At 42.3% G+C, this 20,866-nt stretch overlaps 1 protein-coding gene across 1 annotated transcript in view; it reads right to left on the reverse strand.

Annotated features, from left to right (window-relative positions):
* LOC118936385 (zinc finger protein 658B-like) overlaps window positions 1–20,866 on the reverse strand; it is a 30,194-nt gene that overhangs the window by 1,110 nt on the left and 8,218 nt on the right. Inside the window, exon 4 of the mRNA XM_036972540.1 lies at window positions 15,978–16,876. Within this exon, the coding sequence (XP_036828435.1) occupies window positions 15,978–16,876 (899 nt within the window). The remainder of the gene's footprint in view (window positions 1–15,977; window positions 16,877–20,866) is intronic.

The raw sequence follows: 20,866 nt of genomic DNA on the forward strand, positions 1-20,866 counted from the left end.
ATCAGCAGGTGGTTCTAAATATACAACCTTCATAGCTGTATGATACAGAATGTGACCTACACACTTCCTTAAACATAAAATAACTAAAGAAGTCATTTTGTGGGGTTTTTTGTTTTTGTTTTTACATTGGAGGCAAAAGCACATGTGCTTTGACACAAAGCACATCAGTAACATCTCCCTGTTATTGAAAGGGTTTGACACATGCTGTTTAATAAAAGGACCAATTTCTTATTTAAACATTCAGATTTTCAACATTTTGACTAGCGCTGATGTCATATTTTGGGTAAAGTGAAAAATAAGAAGGTGAAACATTTTGGGTAGATGTTCCTAAAAACTGATAGTAACTATATAGAGTAAGTTTATATACAGCCATATTATAAAGTCTGAAAGGGCTTGTTCATTCACATGAATTCACTATGACATCATCATATGTTTCTAAAACTGATAGAAACTACACCGAACAAAAATATAAACACAACATGTAAAGTGTTGGTCCCATGGCTTCATGAGCTGAAATAAAAGATCCCTGAAATGTTCCATACGCACAAAAAACTTATTTCTCTCAAAATTGTACACAAATTTGACATCCCTGTTACTGAACATGTATTCTCTGCCAAGATAATCCATCCACCTGACAGGTGTGGCATATCAAGAAGCTGATTAAACAGCATTATCATTACACAAGTGCACCTTGTGCTGGGGACAATAAAAGGCCACTCGAAAATGTGCAGTTTTGTCACACAGAAATGCCAGATGTCTCAGAGGGAGCCGGCAATTGGTATGCTGACTGCAGGAATGTCCACTGGAGCTGTTGCCATGGAATTTTATGTACACTACCAGTCAAAATGTTGGAGTCACCTACTCATTCATGGGGTTTTTCTTTACTTTTACAAATTTTTACATTGTAGAATAACAGTAAAGACATCAAAACTATGAATAAACATAAGGAATCAGGTAGTAACCGAAAGTGTTTAACAAATCAAAATATATATTAGATTCTTCAAAAGTAGCCCCCCCTTCGCCTTGATGACAGCTTTGCACACGTTTGGCATTCTCTCAACCAGCTTCACATGGAATGCTTTTCCAACCAGTCTTGAAGGAGTTCACACATATGCTGAGAACATGTTGGCTACTTTTCCTTCACTCTGCGGTCCGACTCTATCCCAAACCATCTCAATTTGGTTGAGGTCGGGGGATTGTGGAGGCCAGGTTATCTGATGAAGCACTCCATCACTCTCCTTCTTGGTCAAATATACCTTACACAGCCTGGAGGTGTTTTGTGTCATAGTCCTGTTGAAAAACAAATTAAAGCCCCACTAAGCCCAAACCAGATGGGATGGCGTATCGCTGCAGAATCCTGTGGTAGCCAACCTGGTTAAGTGTGACTTCTAAATCAATCACTGACAGAGTCAACAGCGAAGCACCCGCACACCATCACACATACGGAGATCATCCATTCACCTACTCCGCGTTTGAAACCAAAGATTGCAAATTTGGACTGATCAGACCAAAAGGACTGATATCCACCGGTCTAATGTCCATTGTTCGTGTTTCTTGGCCCAAGCAAGTCTCTTCTTATTGGTGTCCTTTAGCTGTGGTTTCTTTGCAGCAATTCAACCGTGAAGGACTGATTCACACAGTCTCCTCTGAACAGTTGATGTTTTTTTTTATTTATTTTTTTTATTTCACCTTCATTTAACCAGGTAGGCTAGTTGAGAACAAGTTCTCATTTGCAACTGCGACCTGGCCAAGATAAGGCATAGCAGTGTGAACAGACAACACAGAGTTACACATGGTGTAAACAATTAACAAGTCAATAACACAGTAGAAAAAAGGGGAGTCTATATATACATTGTGTGCAAAAGGCATGAGAAGGTAGGCAAATAATTACAATTATGCAGATTAACACTGGAGTGATAAATGATCAGATGGTTATGTAAAGGTAGAGATAGAGATATTGGTGTGCAAAAGAGCAGAAAAATAAATAAATAAAAACAGTATGGGGATGAGGTAGGTGAAAATGGGTGGGCTATTTACCAATAGACTATGTACAGCTGCAGCGATCGGTTAGCTGCTCAGATAGCAGATGTTTGAAGTTGGTGAGGGAGATAAAAGTCTCCAACTTCAGCGATTTTTGCAATTCGTTCCAATCACAGGCAGCAGAGAACTGGAACGAAAGGCGGCCAAATGAGGTGTTGGCTTTAGGGATGATCAGTGAGATACACCTGCTGGAGCGCGTGCTACGGATGGGTGTTGCCATCGTAACCAGTGAACTGAGATAAGGCGGAGCTTTACCTAGCATGGACTTGTAGATGACCTGGAGCCAGTGGGTCTGGCGACGAATATGTAGCGAGGGCCAGCCGACTAGAGCATACAAGTCGCAGTGGTGGGTGGTATAAGGTGCTTTAGTGACAAAACGGATGGCACTGTGATAAACTGCATCCAGTTTGCTGAGTAGAGTGTTGGAAGCAATTTTGTAGATGACATCGCCGAAGTCGAGGATCGGTAGGATAGTCAGTTTTACTAGGGTAAGTTTGGCGGCGTGAGTGAAGGAGGCTTTGTTGCGGAATAGAAAGCCGACTCTTGATTTGATTTTCGATTGGAGATGTTTGATATGGGTCTGGAAGGAGAGTTTAGAGTCTAGCCAGACACCTAGGTACTTATAGATGTCCACATATTCAAGGTCGGAACCATCCAGGGTGGTGATGCTGGTCAGGCGTGCGGGTGCAGGCAGCGAACGGTTGAGAAGCATGCATTTGGTTTTACTAGCGTTTAAGAGCAGTTGGAGGCCACGGAAGGAGTGCTGTATGGCATTGAAGCTCGTTTGGAGGTTAGATAGCACAGTGTCCAAGGACGGGCCGGAAGTATATAGAATGGTGTCGTCTGCGTAGAGGTGGATCAGGGAATCGCCCGCAGCATGAGAAACATCATTGATATATACAGAGAAAAGAGTCGGCCCGAGAATTGAACCCTGTGGCACCCCCATAGAGACTGCCAGAGGACCGGACAGCATGCCCTCCGATTTGACACACTGAACTCTGTCTGCAAAGTAATTGGTGAACCAGGCAAGGCAGTCATCCGAAAAACCGAGGCTACTGAGTCTGCCGATAAGAATACGGTGATTGACAGAGTCGAAAGCCTTGGCAAGGTCTATGAAGACGGCTGCACAGTACTGTCTTTTATCGATGGCGGTTATGATATCGTTTAGTACCTTGAGCGTGGCTGAGGTACACCCGTGACCGGCTCGGAAACCAGATTGCACAGCGGAGAAGGTACGGCGGGATTCAAGATGGTCAGTGATCTGTTTGTTGACTTGGCTTTCGAAGACCTTAGATAGGCAGGGCAGGATGGATATTGGTCTGTAACAGTTTGGGTCCAGGGTGTCGCCCCCTTTGAAGAGGGGGATGACTGCGGCAGCTTTCCAATCCTTGGGGATCTCAGACGATATGAAAGAGAGGTTGAACAGGCTGGTAATAGGGGTTGCGACAATGGCGGCGGATAGTTTCAGGAATAGAGGGTCCAGATTGTCAAGCCCAGCTGATTTGTACGGGTCCAGGTTTTGCAGCTCTTTCAGAACATCTGCTATCTGGATTTGGGTAAAGGAGAACCTGGAGAGGCTTGGGCGAGTAGCTGCGGGGGGGGGGGGGGAGATGTTGGACGAGGTTGGAGTAGCCAGGCGGAAGGCATGGCCAGCCGTTGAGAAATGCTTGTTGAAGTTTTCGATAATCATGGATTTATCGGTGGTGACCGTGTTACCTAGCCTCAGTGCAGTGGGCAGCTGGGAGGAGGTGCTCTTGTTCTCCATGGACTTCACAGTGTCCCAGAACTTTTTGGAGTTGGAGCTACAGGATGCAAACTTCTGCCTGAAGAAGTTGGCTTTAGCTTTCCTGACTGACTGTGTGTATTGGTTCCTGACTTCCCTGAACAGTTGCATATCGCGGGGACTGTTCGATGTTAGTGCAGTCCGCCACAGGATGTTTTTGTGCTGGTCGAGGGCAGTCAGGTCTGGAGTGAACCAGGGGCTATATCTGTTCTTAGTTCTGCATTTTTTGAACGGAGCATGCTTATCTAAAATGGTGAGGAAGTTACTTTTAAAGAAAGACCAGGCATCCTCAACTGACGGGATGAGGTCAATGTCCTTCCAGGATACCCGGGCCAGGTCGATTAGAAAGGCCTGCTCACAGAAGTGTTTTAGGGAGCGTTTGACAGTGATGAGGGGTGGTCGTTTGACTGCGGCTCCATAGCGGATACAGGCAATGAGGCAGTGATCGCTGAGATCCTGGTTGAAGACAGCGGAGGTGTATTTGGAGGGCCAGTTGGTCAGGATGACGTCAATGAGGGTGCCCTTGTTTACAGAGTTAGGGTTGTACCTGGTGGGTTCCTTGATGATTTGAGTGAGATTGAGGGCATCTAGCTTAGATTGTAGGACTGCCGGGGTGTTAAGCATATCCCAGTTTAGGTCACCTAACAGAACAAACTCTGAAGCTAGATGGGGGGCGATCAATTCACAAATGGTGTCCAGGGCACAGCTGGGAGCTGAGGGGGGTCGGTAGCAGGCGGCAACAGTGAGAGACTTATTTCTGGAGAGAGTAATTTTCAAAATTAGTAGTTCGAACTGTTTGGGTATGGACCTGGAAAGTATGACATTACTTTGCAGGCTATCTCTGCAGTAGACTGCAACTCCTCCTCCTTTGGCAGTTCTATCTTGACGGAAGATGTTATAGTTGGGTATGGAAATCTCAGAATTTTTGGTGGCCTTCCTGAGCCAGGATTCAGACACGGCAAGGACATCAGGGTTAGCAGAGTGTGCTAGAGCAGTGAGTAAGACAAACTTAGGGAGGAGGCTTCTGATGTTGACATGCATGAAACCAAGGCTTTTTCGATCACAGAAGTCAACAAATGAGGGTGCCTGGGGACATGCAGGGCCTGGGTTTACCTCCACATCACCCGCGGAACAGAGAAGGAGTAGTATGAGGGTGCGGCTGAAGGCTATCAAAACTGGTCGCCTAGGGCGTTGGGGACAGAGAATAAGAGGAGCAGGTTTCTGGGCATGGTAGAATATATTCAGGGCATAATGCGCAAACAGGGGTATGGTGGGGTGCGGGTACAGCGGAGGTAAGCCCAGGCACTGGGTGATGATGAGAGAGGTTGTATCTCTGGACATGCTGGTTGTAATGGGTGAGGTCACCGCATGTGTGGGGGGTGGGACAAAGGAGGTAACAGGGGTATAAAGAGTGGAACTAGGGGCTCCATTGTAAACTAAAACAATGATAACTAACCTGCACAACAGTATACAAGGCATATTGACATTTGAGAAAGACATACAGCGAGGCATACAGTAATCACAGGTGTTGAATTGGGAGAGCTAGCTAAAACAGTAGGTGAGACAACAGCTAATCAGCTAGCACAACAACAGCAGGTAGAATGGCGATTGATTAGGCAGAGAGGGTCGGATTAACTACACACAGAGCCTAAGTGCGGCTGGGGCCGACAGATAAAACATAAACAAGCAGAATGGATTACCGTGATTAATGGACAGTCCAGCATGCATCAGCTATGTAGCCAAGTGATCAGTGTCCAAGGGGCAGCGGTGGATGGGGCGGGGAAGCTGGACTGGCGAGTGTTATCCAGGTTAGAAAACTAACAATGACCAAATAGCTTGTAGCCAGTTAGCTGGTTAGCTTCTGGAGGTTCTTGAGTGTGTTCTAAAATGTAAAGATAATAGCGGTTCCGTATCACATTGGGTGAGGCAGGTTACCGGAAGGTATAAACAAATTAAAAATCGAAAAGGGATAGAAAGTAAATATGGGTTCAGTGAGTGTTTGGGACGCGGCGATTCAGACGGTTAGCAGGCCTGTGCTAACAAGCTAACAGTTAGTAGACGGTGCTAAACACGGTAGCAGTTAGCGGACCGGGCTAAACAAGCTAGCAGTTAGCAGGCCGAATTTGCAAGCAAGGAGATAGCAAGGGCTAGAGAGTTAGCCTTTGGGGACGTCGCGATGGGGGTATCTGTTTATTCCTCTTCATGCAGTGACATCGATGGACCGGTCGTGGGTCTGGATATTGTAGCCCAGGAGCTCAAAATGTTCCGTTTGCGATGGGAATCCGGGGATGAAAAATAAAATAATAAATAGGTCCGTTATGCTCTGGTTAGAGTCGCGTTGTTCGAACTGGCGAGAGCTTTCCGAGCTAAAGGTTAGCTGATGACCGGTTAGCTGAAGACCGCTAGCAATGTTTTGCTGAAGCTGGTAGTTCGTTGGCTAGCTTCAGTTGAGGGGTTCCAAGGTCCGAAGTAAATATAAATACTTTAGGAAAAATAGCTACGTTGGGTGAGGCGGGTTGCAGGAGAGTATTTAGAAGAAGTTGAGGTTCAGCAAAAAGTTTTAAAGATATGTGAAGAAAAAAAAACGAAAACAAACGATATATACAAGGGACACAACACGACAATACGTCCTACTGCTACGCCATCTTGGATCCAATGTTGAGATGCGTCTCTTAATTTAACTCTGTGAAGCATTTATTTGGGCTGCAATTTCTGAGGCTGGTAACTCTAATGAAGTTATTCTCTGCAGCAGAAGTAACTCTGGGTCTTCCTTTCCTGTGGTGGTCCTTAAAGTAATGAGAGCTAGTTTCATCATAGCGCTTGATGTTTTGTGCGACTGCACTTGAAAGAACTTGACATTTTCCGGATTAACTGACCTTCATGTCTTCAAGTAATGATGGAATGTGGTTTCTCTTTGCTTATTTGAGCTGTTCTTGCCATAATATGGACTAGATCTTTTCCAAATAGGACCATCTTCTGTATACCCCCCCCCCCCCCCCCCCCCACCCTTGTCACAACACAACTGATTGCCTCAAACACATGAAGGAAAGACATTCCACAAACTTTTAACAAGGCACACCTGTTAATTTAAATGCATTCCAGGTGACTACATCTTGAAGCTGGTTGAGAGAATGCCATGAGTGTGCAAATCTGTCATCAAGTCAAAGGGTGGTTACTTTGAAGAATCTCAAATATACTTTGATTTGTTTAACACTTTTTTGGTTACTTAATGATTCCTTATGTGTTATTTCATAGTTTTGATGACTTCACTATTATTCTACATAGTCAAAATAAAGAAAAACACCTGGAATGAGTTGGTGTAATATATAGTCTATATATATATATATATATATATATATATATATATATATATATATATATATATATATATCAGTATATATATCAGTATATACAGTGACTTGCGAAAGTATTCGGCCCTCTTGAACTTTGCGACCTTTTGCCACATTTCAGGCTTCAAACATAAAGATATAAAACTGTATTTTTTTGTGAAGAATCAACAACAAGTGGGACACAATCATGAAGTGGAACGACATTTATTGGATATTTCAAACTTTTTTAACAAATCAAAAACTGAAAAATTGGGTGTGTGGCGCTACAAAGTATTAACTTAAGGGGGCTGAATAATTTTGCACGCCCAATTTTTCAGTTTTTGACTCACAAGAAAAGCTTTTCACTCATATTTCATGGCTTTTTGAGAGTTTAAAATATATATTTGCCTTTTTTAACAAGTCCTGAAGATCAGATGTTAATGAAGCAATACAGACCACATAGAAGTGTCTGGAGTTTAGTTTGCCTGTTCTACAGTCTAGTAAAGAAAGGGGGGGGGGGGGGGGGGGGGGGGGGGGGGTTGACTGGGACAGACAATGTAACATCTATAATGTTTTGAGAAAATGTTTTTGTAAAACATGCTCCTTTTGAAACTTTCTCTCTAAATCTGACTTTCATTATGGTTTTATATGGTCTATTGGTTTCTCTCTAAATCTAACTTTCATTAAGGTTTTATATGGTCTATTGGTTTCTCTCTAAATCTAACTTTCATCAAGGTTTTATATGGTCTATTGGTTTCTCTCTAAATCTAACTTTCATCAAGGTTTTATATGGTCTATTGGTTTCTCTCTTTTCATTGGCAGAATCCTTTTTCAGTGTTATGATATTCATAACATCCATATCCACCAGTCTATCTTCCTGTCAACTAACAGAACTCTGCTAGTTGTCCTGGTAACAGATACCAGTTTTCTTCATGTCAACTATTTTTATTGTTATTTTATATTTATTTTATATTTAACCTTTATTTAACCAGGCAAGTCAGATAAGAACAAAATCTTATTGACAATGACGGCCTAGGAACAGTGGGTCAACTGCCCTGTTCAGGGGCAGAACGGCAGATTTTTACCTTGTCAGCTCGGGGATTCGATCGGTTAGTGGTCCAACGCTCCAGCAGACTACTCCAACCACCAGGCTACCTGCCACCCCAAAACTAACAGAACTCTGCTGGTTGTCCTGGTAACAGATACCAGATCTATTTCATTTGTTCAAACTAAACTACAGCACTTACTCTGATGAGTCAAATCTGATCCTTTCCTCTCTTCTCCTCCTCTCACAGTTCCACTCAGCCCCTTTGTTTTCCTGCAGTCCACCAGCAGCACAGACAACCTCTTCATACCCAGCAGTAAGGTGCTACCGGGAGAGGCTCGACACGGGGACTCCGGGAGGGAGGAAGGGCTATCGTTGTCCTGGTAACCATAAAGAGGGAACACAGACACATATCATTATGGATGCTGATGTCACTGTTGTCATAAAGTGCTTTCCAGAAACCCAGCCCCAGATAGAGCAAGCTGTATGCTAGACCAGACCAAGCTGTACCATCTGGTGTTCTGATCTGGAGAGACTCTTCTCTGCCTCGTCAGCATCAGGATGTTGTTGAGGCTCCCCAGAGGATCCATAATAGTCATGTCTCTCTCCTGTGTGAACGAGAACATCAAACAGATATTGAACTTATTGAACTTTATTTTAAAATCATAGGGTCTTAGACGAGGCATTAATATATCTCAACTTGGCATATAATGCAAATGTGAAAGGGTTGTTGCACGAAACAGGTGTATTTTGTGTCCCTTCGATATTTTATGAAGAAATTATGCTCCAATATTGAATTTTAAAAGCCTGTTGCAATAGATGAGGTGCAGTTTAATATAGACCACATGGATAATTTAATACATAATCTAAAAGTCCCCAAAATATATGAACCAATGGCAGATTGACCCTTTAACAATTTATACAGTACTGAACAACATATTCAAGTGTAGAACTTCAGTAGAATGCCCCTTAAAATCCCCACATTCAATAACTGCATAGTTTGTATCCCTGTTGAAGACAGTACTCACTGGTGTTAATCAGATATTCTGTCTCCTCCTCTTTCACTCCCAAAACGTCTTCCTCCTTCACCTTTATTGAGACAGCATCCTCTTCCTCTCGAAACGGTTCTTTCTCTTCCTTCACTAAAACAGCCTCCTCTTCCTCCATTTTCATTCTGAATAATTCTTTCTCTCCTTTCATTGTAATATCCTCCTCTTCGTCTTTCACGACAATGTTCAGCGCCAGAGCATCTTTCTCTCCTTTCACTGTAATATCCTCCTCTTCTTCGTCTTTCACGACAATGTTCAGCGCCAGAGCTTCTTTCTCCAAACAGCAGACCTCATCTTCTTTAGCAGGGGATGCGTAGTTTAGTGAGCTCATGGTCAGTGATGTTAGTTAGCATTAGCGACTAGCCTAGTGCTAGGCTCAGTATCAATATTTAACAAGTTTGCAAATTGAACAAGGAAATTAGGTTAAAGTTAACCAGTAGATACGTCGCCAGAAATGTGTTTTCAACACTGAGATTAGCTAATGTACATTAATAATGTCTAAAACCTCAATCTTTCAGTTTTATGTTGGCTAGCTAGCTACCGAGGTGGTTGAAAGAGTAGCCGTGTTGTTGTTCCTGAGGAAGCGTCCCGTCCAGTCCATTATACGTCACACAAGAAGCATCACCCGAAAGACGCTCATCGCCATCTGCTGGCTGGAGTGGGTAACGCAGTTTGGAAACAAAAGTTACAACTCTTTTGTATTGGAAAAAACGTCATAATAATTCAACAATAAACTGATATATTTTCTCTTACAAATAATAATTTCCGGTAAACAGACGTAGAAGCTTAATATGAATATGTAGATGATGATGATTAAATACTTATATGAATAGGTAGTGTGTTAATGTGTGTTTTCTCTGTTAATTTTTTACATTCGTTTTAATCTAGATGCGATCATGCTATCCACTTCAATCAGTGTAAGATACAAACCATCCTGTAAACAACAGTGCAAATGCATCACATGCAAATAGCACTTGATTTTCTGATTATCTGTAGTGCTATACACTGGGTATAAAAAACTTTAGGAACACCTGCTCCTTCCTTGACATAGACTGACTAGGTGAATCCAGGCTAAAGCTATGATCCCTTATTGATGTCACTAGTTAAATCCACTTCAATCAGTTTCGATGAAGAGGGGGAGACAGGTTAAATAAGGATTTTTAAGCCTTGAGACAAATGAGACATGGATTGTGTATGTGTGCCATTCAGATGGTGAATGGGGAAGACAAAATATTATAAGGGTCATTGAACAGGGTATGATAGTAGGTGCCAGGCGCACTGGTTTGTGTCAAGAACTGCAACACTACAGCTTCCCATGTGCACCAAGAATGGTCCACCAGCCAAAACAGTGGCGGTCAGTGCCGTTTCAGATGAGGGAGGACCATTTGTTTTTTCATGAGCATGGCCTTATTTCTACACAAGCATATTGGATGACTGTCATTCATATCCCATTCACCCTGTTCAATGTAGCATGAACGGGTTTAGGCTACTACATGATACTCACATTTTCACTATAACCATCATGAGGTTGCTACAACCTGGCCTATGAAAGAAAGTTTAGAATGTAGGTGCACACTGGTCGAGAGAAAAATACTGCCTAGCACACTCTTGACTACATCTAGCTGATAAATGGGTGTCATCAGTAGTCCAACAGTTTCAAACAAGAGATTCTATTGGACAAATGTTGATCCCGGTTTTGTTCCGTTTATGTAATGTTTGTCAACAGAATCGGAGGACTGAATACACCCCTGATCATGCATAAACACAGGTCACTTTCATAACAGCCACGTTGTATTCCTTCTCTCCTCCTCTCACCTTTTCCCCCTCGCTTCTGTACTTCAATGCACAACACATCAGCTGTATGTGACCAGGAAAGAAAACATTTACAAGCCAAACCATATCATAACTGAAACACACAGCCTACATCGTTGTCACCATATTAGCTAAAGTAACATCATAGTCAACAGAGATAATAGAACTAACCTGCTACAATCATAGCAACGCTCTGTTTGAGCCAAGTGTTTGAGTAGACTAAACTAGATGGCTGCATTTGCTAGCTAAGTAAGTGAAACTGAAAGTGCAAAATAAGTGACGAAATATCTCTCTCTCGCTTCTCCTTCATTTTGGAATAAAATAATTTGTTCAAAACTGTTCAACTATTGTATTTTTCTCTCTTTGGGTCAACTACTCACCACATGTTATGCACTGCAGTGCTAGCTAGCTGTAGCTTTTGCTTTCAGTACTAGATTAATTCTCTGATCCTTTAATTGGGTGGACAACATGTCAGTTCATGCTGCAAGAGCCCTGATAGGTTGGAGGACGTCCTCCGGAAGTTGTCATAATTATTGTGTAAGTCTATAGAAGCCTTGAGAACCATAATCCTCCTAGGTTTTGTATTGAAGTAAATGTACCCAGAGGAGGATGCAAAAGAGTATGTTTTAATCAATTATTTGGTGACGTGATTATATTTAGTAGAGTTTTATCAACAAAAAAAAAATCAATGAGGAGGAGGGTCCTTCCTCCTCTGAGGAGTCAACATGGGCCAGCATCCCTGTGGAACACTTTCGACAGCTTGAAGAGTCAATGAATTGAGGCTGTTCTGAGGGAGAAAGGGGAGGGTCCAACTCCATATTAGGAAGGTGTTCCAAATGTTTGGTATAATCAGTGGATATATCTGTCATTTAGCAGACACTTTTATCCAAAGTGATTTGCAGTCATGTGTGCAAATACTTTACATATGGATGGTCCCAGGAATCAAACCCACTACCCTGGTTTAACAAGCACTATACTCCACCAACTGAGCTACAGGACCACAAGGAATGATCAAGGATGACGCAGAGAAAAAAAAACACACACACACACACACACACACACACACACACACACACACACACACACACAGCCTGAATTTGAAAAATCGAATTTAATTAAAGACAGTAACATTGAAACTGACAAACTCCATATTTAGTTCAAATCAAATGTTATTTGTCATACATACAACAGGTGTAGACGTCACTGTGAAATGCTGAATACAACTGCTATAGCTATACCTTACCGTGAAATGCTTCTTACAAGCACAGCCTGGAATCTAACCAAGGAAATTCTTACTGACAAGCACTTACACACAATGTAGTTAAGAAAAATAAGAGTTAAGAAAATATTTACTAAATAAACAAAAAACAAAAAAAGTAACACAATTAAATATCAATAACGAGGCTATATACAGGAGGTACCAGTACAGAGTCAATGTGGAGGCTATATACAGGAGGTACCAGTACAGAGTCAATGTGGAGGCTATATTTGATTTGATTTGATTTGATATGCAGGGGGTACCGGTACAGAGTCAATGTGGAGGCTATATACAGGAGATACCAGTACAGAGTCAATGTGGAGGCTATATACGTGGGGTACCGGTACAGAGTCAATGTGGAGGCTATATACAGGGGGTACCAGTACAGAGTCAATGTGGAGGTTATATACAGGAGGCACCAGTACAGAGTCAATGTGGAGGCTATATACAGGGGGTACCAGTACAGAGTTAATGTGGAGGCTATATACAGGAGATACCAGTACAGAGTCAATGTGGAGGCTATATTCAGGGAGTACCAGTACAGAGTCAATGTGGAGGCTATATACAGGGGGTACCAGTACAGAGTTAATGTGGAGGCTATATACAGGAGATACCAGTACAGAGTCAATGTGGAGGTTATATACAGGGGGTACCGGTACAGAGTCAATGTGGAGGCTATATACAGGGGGTACCAGTACAGAGTCAATGTGGAGGTTATATACAGGGGGTACCGGTACAGAGTCAATGTGGAGGCTATATACAGGGGGTACCAGTACAGAGTCAATGTGGAGACTATATACAGGGGGTACCAGTACAGAGTCAATGTGGAGGTTATATACAGGGGGTACCGGTACAGAGTCAATGTGGAGGCTATATACAGGGGGTACCAGTACAGAGTCAATGTGGAGGCTATATACAGGGGGTACCAGTACAGAGTCAATGTGGAGACTATATACAGGGGGTACCAGTACAGAGTCAATGTGGAGACTATATACAGGGGGTACCAGTACAGAGTCAATGTGGAGGTTATATACAGGGGGTACCGGTACAGAGTCAATGTGGAGGCTATATACAGGGGGTACCAGTACAGAGTCAATGTGGAGGCTATATACAGGGGGTACCAGTACAGAGTCAATGTGGAGGCTATATACAGGGGGTACCAGTGCAGAGTCAATGTGGAGGCTATATACAGGGGGTACCAGTACAGAGTCAATGTGGAGGCTATATACAGGAGGTACCAGTACAGAGTCAATGTGGAGGCTATACACAGGGGGTACCAGTACAGAGTCAATGTAGAGGCTATATACAGGGGGTACCAGTACAGAGTCAATGTAGAGGCTATATACAGGGGGTACCAGTACAGAGTTAATGTGGAGGCTATATACAGGAGGTACCGGTACAGAGTTAATGTGGAGGCTATATACAGGAGGTACCGGTACAGAGTCAATGTGGAGGCTTTATACAGGGGGTACCAGCACAGAGTCAATGTGGAGGCTATATACAGGGGGTACCAGTACAGAGTTAATGTGGAGGCTATATACAGGGGGTACCAGTACAGAGTCAATGTGGAGGCTATATACAGGAGGTACTTGTACATAGTGAATGTGGAGGCTATATACAGGAGGTACCAGTACAGAGTCAATGTGGAGGCTATATATAGGAGGTACCAGTACAGAGTCAATGTGGAGGCTATATACAGGGGGTACCAGTACAGAGTCAATGTGGAGGCTATATACAGGAGATACCAGTACAGAGTTAATCTGAATAACTTCAACATGGACAATATGAGAACACTGATGGCTCAATATGGTTTTCTGAGGGATGACGGCTTCATATTCATTCCATATTCTCTGCTCAACAACACTGACTGAGAATCAATCTGGTTGATTCTCTGCTCACAACAAACTTTGCTGTGTCCAGGCTGTCACTTCTGTCATCAGCTACTAACACCAGTGCTGTACCTTTGTCCTTGTCCCTGGATGACGGCTTCCTGCTCCCTCTTCCATAGTAGGAACACTGATGGCTCAACATGGTTTTCTGAGAGACTGGATGACGGCTGCCTGCTCAATCTTCCATAGTGGGAACACTGCTAGCTCAACATGGGCTTCCTGGTTATGAAAGAAAGTGTGATGGTCAATGGTAGCCACTCCCATTGTTTGAAGCAGTTGTGGTCTTTGTTGGCATGTATCCAGACCCCAGAATGGTAGTAGAAAGGAGCCTGTTCCCTGCATGCTTCCTCACAATCATTGGCTGCCTCAACCACACCCCCACCTGACTTCATTCCTACAGCCTTCATCTCCGTCCCTGGAGTCTCTTCACTGACTGATCTTCATTCCTACAGCCTTCATCACCATCCCTGGAGTCTCTTCACTGACTGATCTTCATTCCTACAGCCTTCATCTCCGTCCCTGGAGTCTCTTAACCGAGTAAGTATAGATAGTATAAGAAACCTGCCCCATTCTACTTGTCTATTATCTTTGTTTAGAAATAGTCATTTGTGTGACCTACTGATTTTCCCTACAATTTATTTATTTTTCAATGCCAACAGACAATTTGTTAGTTCGTTTGACATGGTGGGTTCTTTTTGTGTCAGTAAAAATGTATAAGGGAGAAATGGCGATGGAAACTCCTTTATGCGCAAATATTTATATAATAACCATCACATCTTAGTTAACTTGGAGTCACGTGATGAAATGTTGATTGTTCCTCCCACTACGATTTGGGAACCCATGCAGTTTATTAGGCTACAGATGAAATAAGTTATGAACTCAGGGTGGTGAAAGTGCACGTGATGAGCTTGGGCTGGCAGGGTAGCCTAGTGGTTAGAGCGTTGGACTAGTAACCGAAAGGTTGCAAGTTCATATCCCCGAGCTGACAAGGTACAAATCTGTCGTTCTGCAGTTAACCCACTGTTCCTAGACCAGTTAACCCACTGTTCCTAGACCAGTTAACCCACTGTTCCTAGACCAGTTAACCCACTGTTCCTAGACCAGTTAACCCACTGTTCCTAGACCAGTTAACCCACTGTTCCTAGACCAGTGTTCCCAGGCCGTCATTGAAAATGTGAATTTGTTCTTAACTGACCTTAAATAAAAATGCTCCTTTCCAATACATTTTGAGGGTCTTATTCTGGTGACATTTGACAAATAAAATAATAATCTCATCATTCGGGTAACAACGTTTATTCAACCAGTCGGAGGCTTGTAAAATGCCTGTGGTGACATATTTGAAGGTCTTATTCTGATTATCAATGGTGCTGGAGGAATGACACACTCAGATAAACACACAATGTCAGACTTTAAAAAAGGACCATTTAAACACATGGAATCTGATCTACTCTGTATTCAAACTGACAGACTCCATATTCACTTCATGTTTTCTAATGAAAACATACAAATATATGTTTGAGTATACTTTGTACAATTCAATTTCATCTGGTAAAAACAATTAAACACAGTCAATAAAATAAGACAATGGGAGCACTGTGTATGTTCTCTGATGAATTTTAAGTCAACGTGATGTGAAATATCAGTTTACACAGTAGGATAAGTTATTTTTCTCTGTGTGGATCCTCACCTGCCTTATAAGTGACATTTGCAAGGCTTCTCCCATGGGTGTATTCTCTCATGTCTTTTCAGGCTCCCTAAATGGTTAAAACTCATTCCACACAGGGAGCAATGGAAAGACTTCGGTGTGTGTCCACATGTCTTTTCATGTTTCCTAACATGCTAAAACTCTTTCCACACTGGGCGCAACGGTATGGCTTCTCCCCAGTGTGTATTCGCTCATGAGTTATTAGGCCTCCTAACCTGTTAAAACTCTTTCCACAATGGGAGCAGTGGTAAGGCTTCTCCCCTGTGTGTATTCGGCCATGAACTTTCAGGCTTCCTTGCTGTCTAAAACCTTTTCCACAATGGGAGCAGTGGTAAGGCTTCTCCCCTGTGTGTATTCGGCCATGAGCTTTCAGGCTTCCTTGCTGTCTAAAACTCTTTCCACACTGGGCGCAACGGTATGGCTTCTCCCCAGTGTGTATTCGCAGATGAGACTGCAGGTTTACTAACATGCGAAAACTCTTTCCACAATGGGTGCAATGGTATGGCTTCTCCCCTGTGTGTAATCGTGCATGAGATTGCAGGTTTCCTAACGAGCCAAAACTCTTTCCACACTGGGCGCAACGGTATGGCTTCTCCCCTGTGTGTATTCGCTCATGAGTTATTAGGCCTCTTATCCTGTTAAAACTCTTTCCACAATGGGAGCAGTGGTAAGGCTTCTCCCCTGTGTGTATTCGGCCATGAACTGTCAGGCTTCCTTGCTGTCTAAAACCTTTTCCACAATGGGAGCAGTGGTAAGGCTTCTCCCCTGTGTGTATTCGGCCATGAGCTTTCAGGCCTCCTAACCTGTTAAAACACTTTCCACACTGGGAGCAGTGGTAAGGCTTTTCCCCTGTGAGACTCTTCTCATGTCTTTTCAGGCTTCCTAACTTGGCAAAACTCTTTCCAATCTGGGAGCAGAGTCTTGCTGGTTTGGACGTCTCTGGTTCCTCCAAGTTTGGTTTTCCTCCTGCCAAAGACAGTGTTTATTTAAAGAGAGAACAGAATTACATCTCCACATGATAAAACTGCCTTGCTATGAGGTTTAATCCAAATCAGATCCCTCAATAACCGGAGGTCAGTTTTCAAACATTTCATCATTTAAAACAATCTTGGTGTGATTTTAAAACAAATGTTGTAGAGCTTCCTGGTAATATGTTTACTTACTTATTCATATTCTTAATTTTCTTTCTGTTTTAGAAGTCAGAACACAAACAACTAAACAGTTCTACGACACTCAAGACACAGACATCTCTGGATTCCTATCGAGCAGGTGGTTCTAAATATATAACCTTCATAGCTGTATGATACAGAATGCGACCTACACACTTCCTTAAACCTAAAATAAGTAATTTTGTCAAAAAACAATATTTTTTTTCATTGGAGACAAAGCACCTCTGTAACATCTCCCCGTTGTCTCAATGGTTTGACACATGATGTTGAAATGGCACATTTTTTTATTTAGATTAGATCATTTTGATTAATCACTAATGGAATGGTATTTTGGGTAAAATAAAAATAATGAAATATTTGGGGCAGACTTTTTAAAAAGGATTATTATATTTATATTTTTTACCCCCTTTTTTGCCCCAATTTTCGTCAATTGTCTCATCGCTACAACTCCCGTACGGACTCGGGAGAGGCGAACGTCATGCGTCCTCCGAAACACAACCGCAATGCATCTTGACACGATGCACAATTAACCCAGAAGCCAGCCGCACTTATGTGTCGGAGGAAATACCTTACACCTGGCGACCGTGTCAGCGTGCATTAGCCCGGCCCGCCACAGGAGAGCACGATGGGACAAGGACATCCTGACCGGCCAAACCCTCCCCCAACCCGGACGACGCCGGACCAATTGGCTCTCCCGGTTGTGGTCGGCTGCGACACAGCTGGGTATCAAACCAGAATCTGTCGGCAAACGGTGACTACTTTGAAGATTCACTTAACCCTTTTTTGGTTACTATATGATTTCATATGTAATATTTTATAGCTTTGATGTCTTGTCACAACACAACTGATTGGCTCGAACGCATTAAGAAGGAAAGAAATTCCACAAATTACCAAGGCACATCTGTTAATTAATTGAAATGCATTCCAGGTGACTTCCTCATGAAGCTGGTTGAGAGAAGGCCAAGAGTGTGCAAGGCAAAGGGTGGCTACTTTGAATAATTTGTTTAACACTTTTGGTTACTGTATGATTCCATAAGTGTTATTTCATAGTTTTGATGTCTTCACTACTATTCTACAATGTAGAAAATAGTACAAATAAAGAAAAACCCTGGAATGAGTAGTTGTGTGTCCTAAATTTTGACTGGTACTGTATATGGCCGATTCCATGGGAAAGTCAACCTGAACATGTGTAACGGAGGTTAGAGCGTGCCGTAAACTCACTTCACAGCTAGCTTGAAACGTCACAGATGGAGCTGTCCAACTGGTACCAGCTATCAAATCAAATCACATTTTATTGTTAACATACACATGGTTAGCAGATGTTAATGTGAGTGTAGCGAAATGCTTGTGCTTCTAGTTTCGACCAGTAGTAATAACAGCAGTAATATCTAACAAGTCATCAGTAGTAATAACAGTAATAACAGCAGTAATAACAGTAATAACAGCAGTAATATCAGTAATAACAGCAGTAATATCAGTAATAACAGCAGTAATATCTAACAAGTCATCTAACAATTTCACAACAACTACCGTTTACACAGTGTAAAGGAATTAATTAGAATATGTACATATAAATATATGGATGAATTAGAATATGTACATATAAATATATGGATGAATAAGAATATGTACATATAAATATATGGATGAATATGTACATATAAATATATGGATGAATAAGAATATGTACATATAAATATATGGATGAATATGTACATATAAATATATGGATGAATATGTACATATAAATATATGGATGAATAAGAATATGTACATATAAATATATGGATGAATATGTACATATAAATATATGGATGAATATGTACATATAAATATATGGATGAATAAGAATATGTACATATAAATATATGGATGAATATGTACATATAAATATATGGATGAATATGTACATATAAATATATGGATGAATAAGAATATGTACATATAAATATATGGATGAATATGTACATATAAATATATGGATGAATATGTACATATAAATATATGGATGAATATGTACATATAAATATATGGATGAATATGTACATATAAATATATGGATGAATATGTACATATAAATATATGGATGAATATGTACATATAAATATATGGATGAATATGTACATATAAATATATGGATGAATATGTACATATAAATATATGGATGAATATGTACATATAAATATATGGATGAATATGTACATATAAATATATGGATGAATATGTACATATAAATATATGGATGAGCGATGGCCGAACGGCACAGGCAAGATGCATTTTTTATTTATTTAACCAGGCAAGTCAGTTAAGAACACATTCTTATTTTCAATGACGGCCTGGTGTGTGTGTGGGTTAACTGCCTGTTCAGGAGCAGAACGACAGATTTGTACCTTGTCAGCTCGGGGGTTTGAACTCGCAACCTTCCGGTTACTAGTCCAACGCTCTAACCACGCCACAGGTACAACATGTAATGTCCATAGAACTGGAATCAACAAGATAGCAAGATGCAGTAGCTATTCCCTCTACAGTAGCTATTCCCTCTACAGTATATACATATGAGATGAGTAATGTAGGGTATGTAAACATTATATAAAGTGGCATTGTTTGAAGTGACGAGTGATACGTTTATTACATCAACATTTTTTATTATTAAAGTGACTAGAGATATGAGTCAGTGTGTTGGCAGCAGCCACTCAATGTTAGTGATGGCTGTTTAACAGTCTGATGGCCTTGAGATAGACTGAAAAACAGCTTCTCTCGGTCCCAGCTTTGATGCACCTGTACTGACCTCGCCTTCTGGATGATAGCGGGGTGAACAGGCAGTGGCTCGGGTGGTTGTTGCCCTTGATGATCTTTTTGGCCTTCCTGTGACATCGGGTGGTGTAGGTGAAGAAGCGCTGTTACGCCTTCTTCACCACTCTGTCTGTGTGGGTGGACCATTTCACTACTGTCCCATCGATGTGGATAGGGGGGTGCTCCCTCTGCTATTTCCTGAAGTCCACGATCATCTCCTTTGTTTTGTTGACGTTGAGTGAGGTCATTTTCCTGACACCACACTCCGAGGGCCCTCACCTCCTCGCTGTAGGCCAATTTGTCGTTGTTGGTAATCAAGCTTACCACTGTAGTGTCGTCTGCAAATTTGATGATTGAGTTGGAGGTGTGCATGGCCACGCAGTCATAGGTGAACAAGGAGTACAGGAGAGGGCTGGAGAACGCACTCTTGTGGGGCCCCAGTGTTGAGGATCAGCTGAGTGGAGATGTTGGTTCCTACCCTCACCACTTGGGGCGTCCCGTCAGAAAGTCCAGGACCCAGTTGCACAGGGCGGGGTCGAGACGCAGGGTCTCAGGCTTAATGACGAGTTTGGAGGGTACTATGGTGTTAAATGCTGAGCTGTAGTCGATTAACAGCATTCTCACATAGATATTCCTCTTGTCCAGATGGCATAGTGCAGTATGGTGGCGATTGCGTCGTCTGTGGATCTATTGGGGCTTTAAGCAAATTGGAGTGGGTCTAGGGTGTCAGGTAGGGTGGAGGTGATACGATCCTTGACTAGGCTCTCAAAGCACTTCATGATGACGGAAGTGAGTGCTACAGAGCGGTAGTCATTTAGCTCAATTACCTTAGCTTTCTTGGGAACAGGAGCAATGGTGGCCCTCTTGAAGCATGTAGGAACAGCAGACTGGAATAGGGATTGATTGAATATGTCCGTAAACACACCAGCTGGTCTGCGCATGCTCTGAGGACGCGGCTAGGGATGCCGTCTGGGCCGGCAGCCTTGCGAGGGTT

Source organism: Oncorhynchus mykiss, unplaced genomic scaffold (genome assembly GCF_013265735.2).
Source record: "Oncorhynchus mykiss isolate Arlee unplaced genomic scaffold, USDA_OmykA_1.1 un_scaffold_173, whole genome shotgun sequence".
Taxonomy (NCBI): Eukaryota; Metazoa; Chordata; class Actinopteri; order Salmoniformes; family Salmonidae; genus Oncorhynchus; species Oncorhynchus mykiss.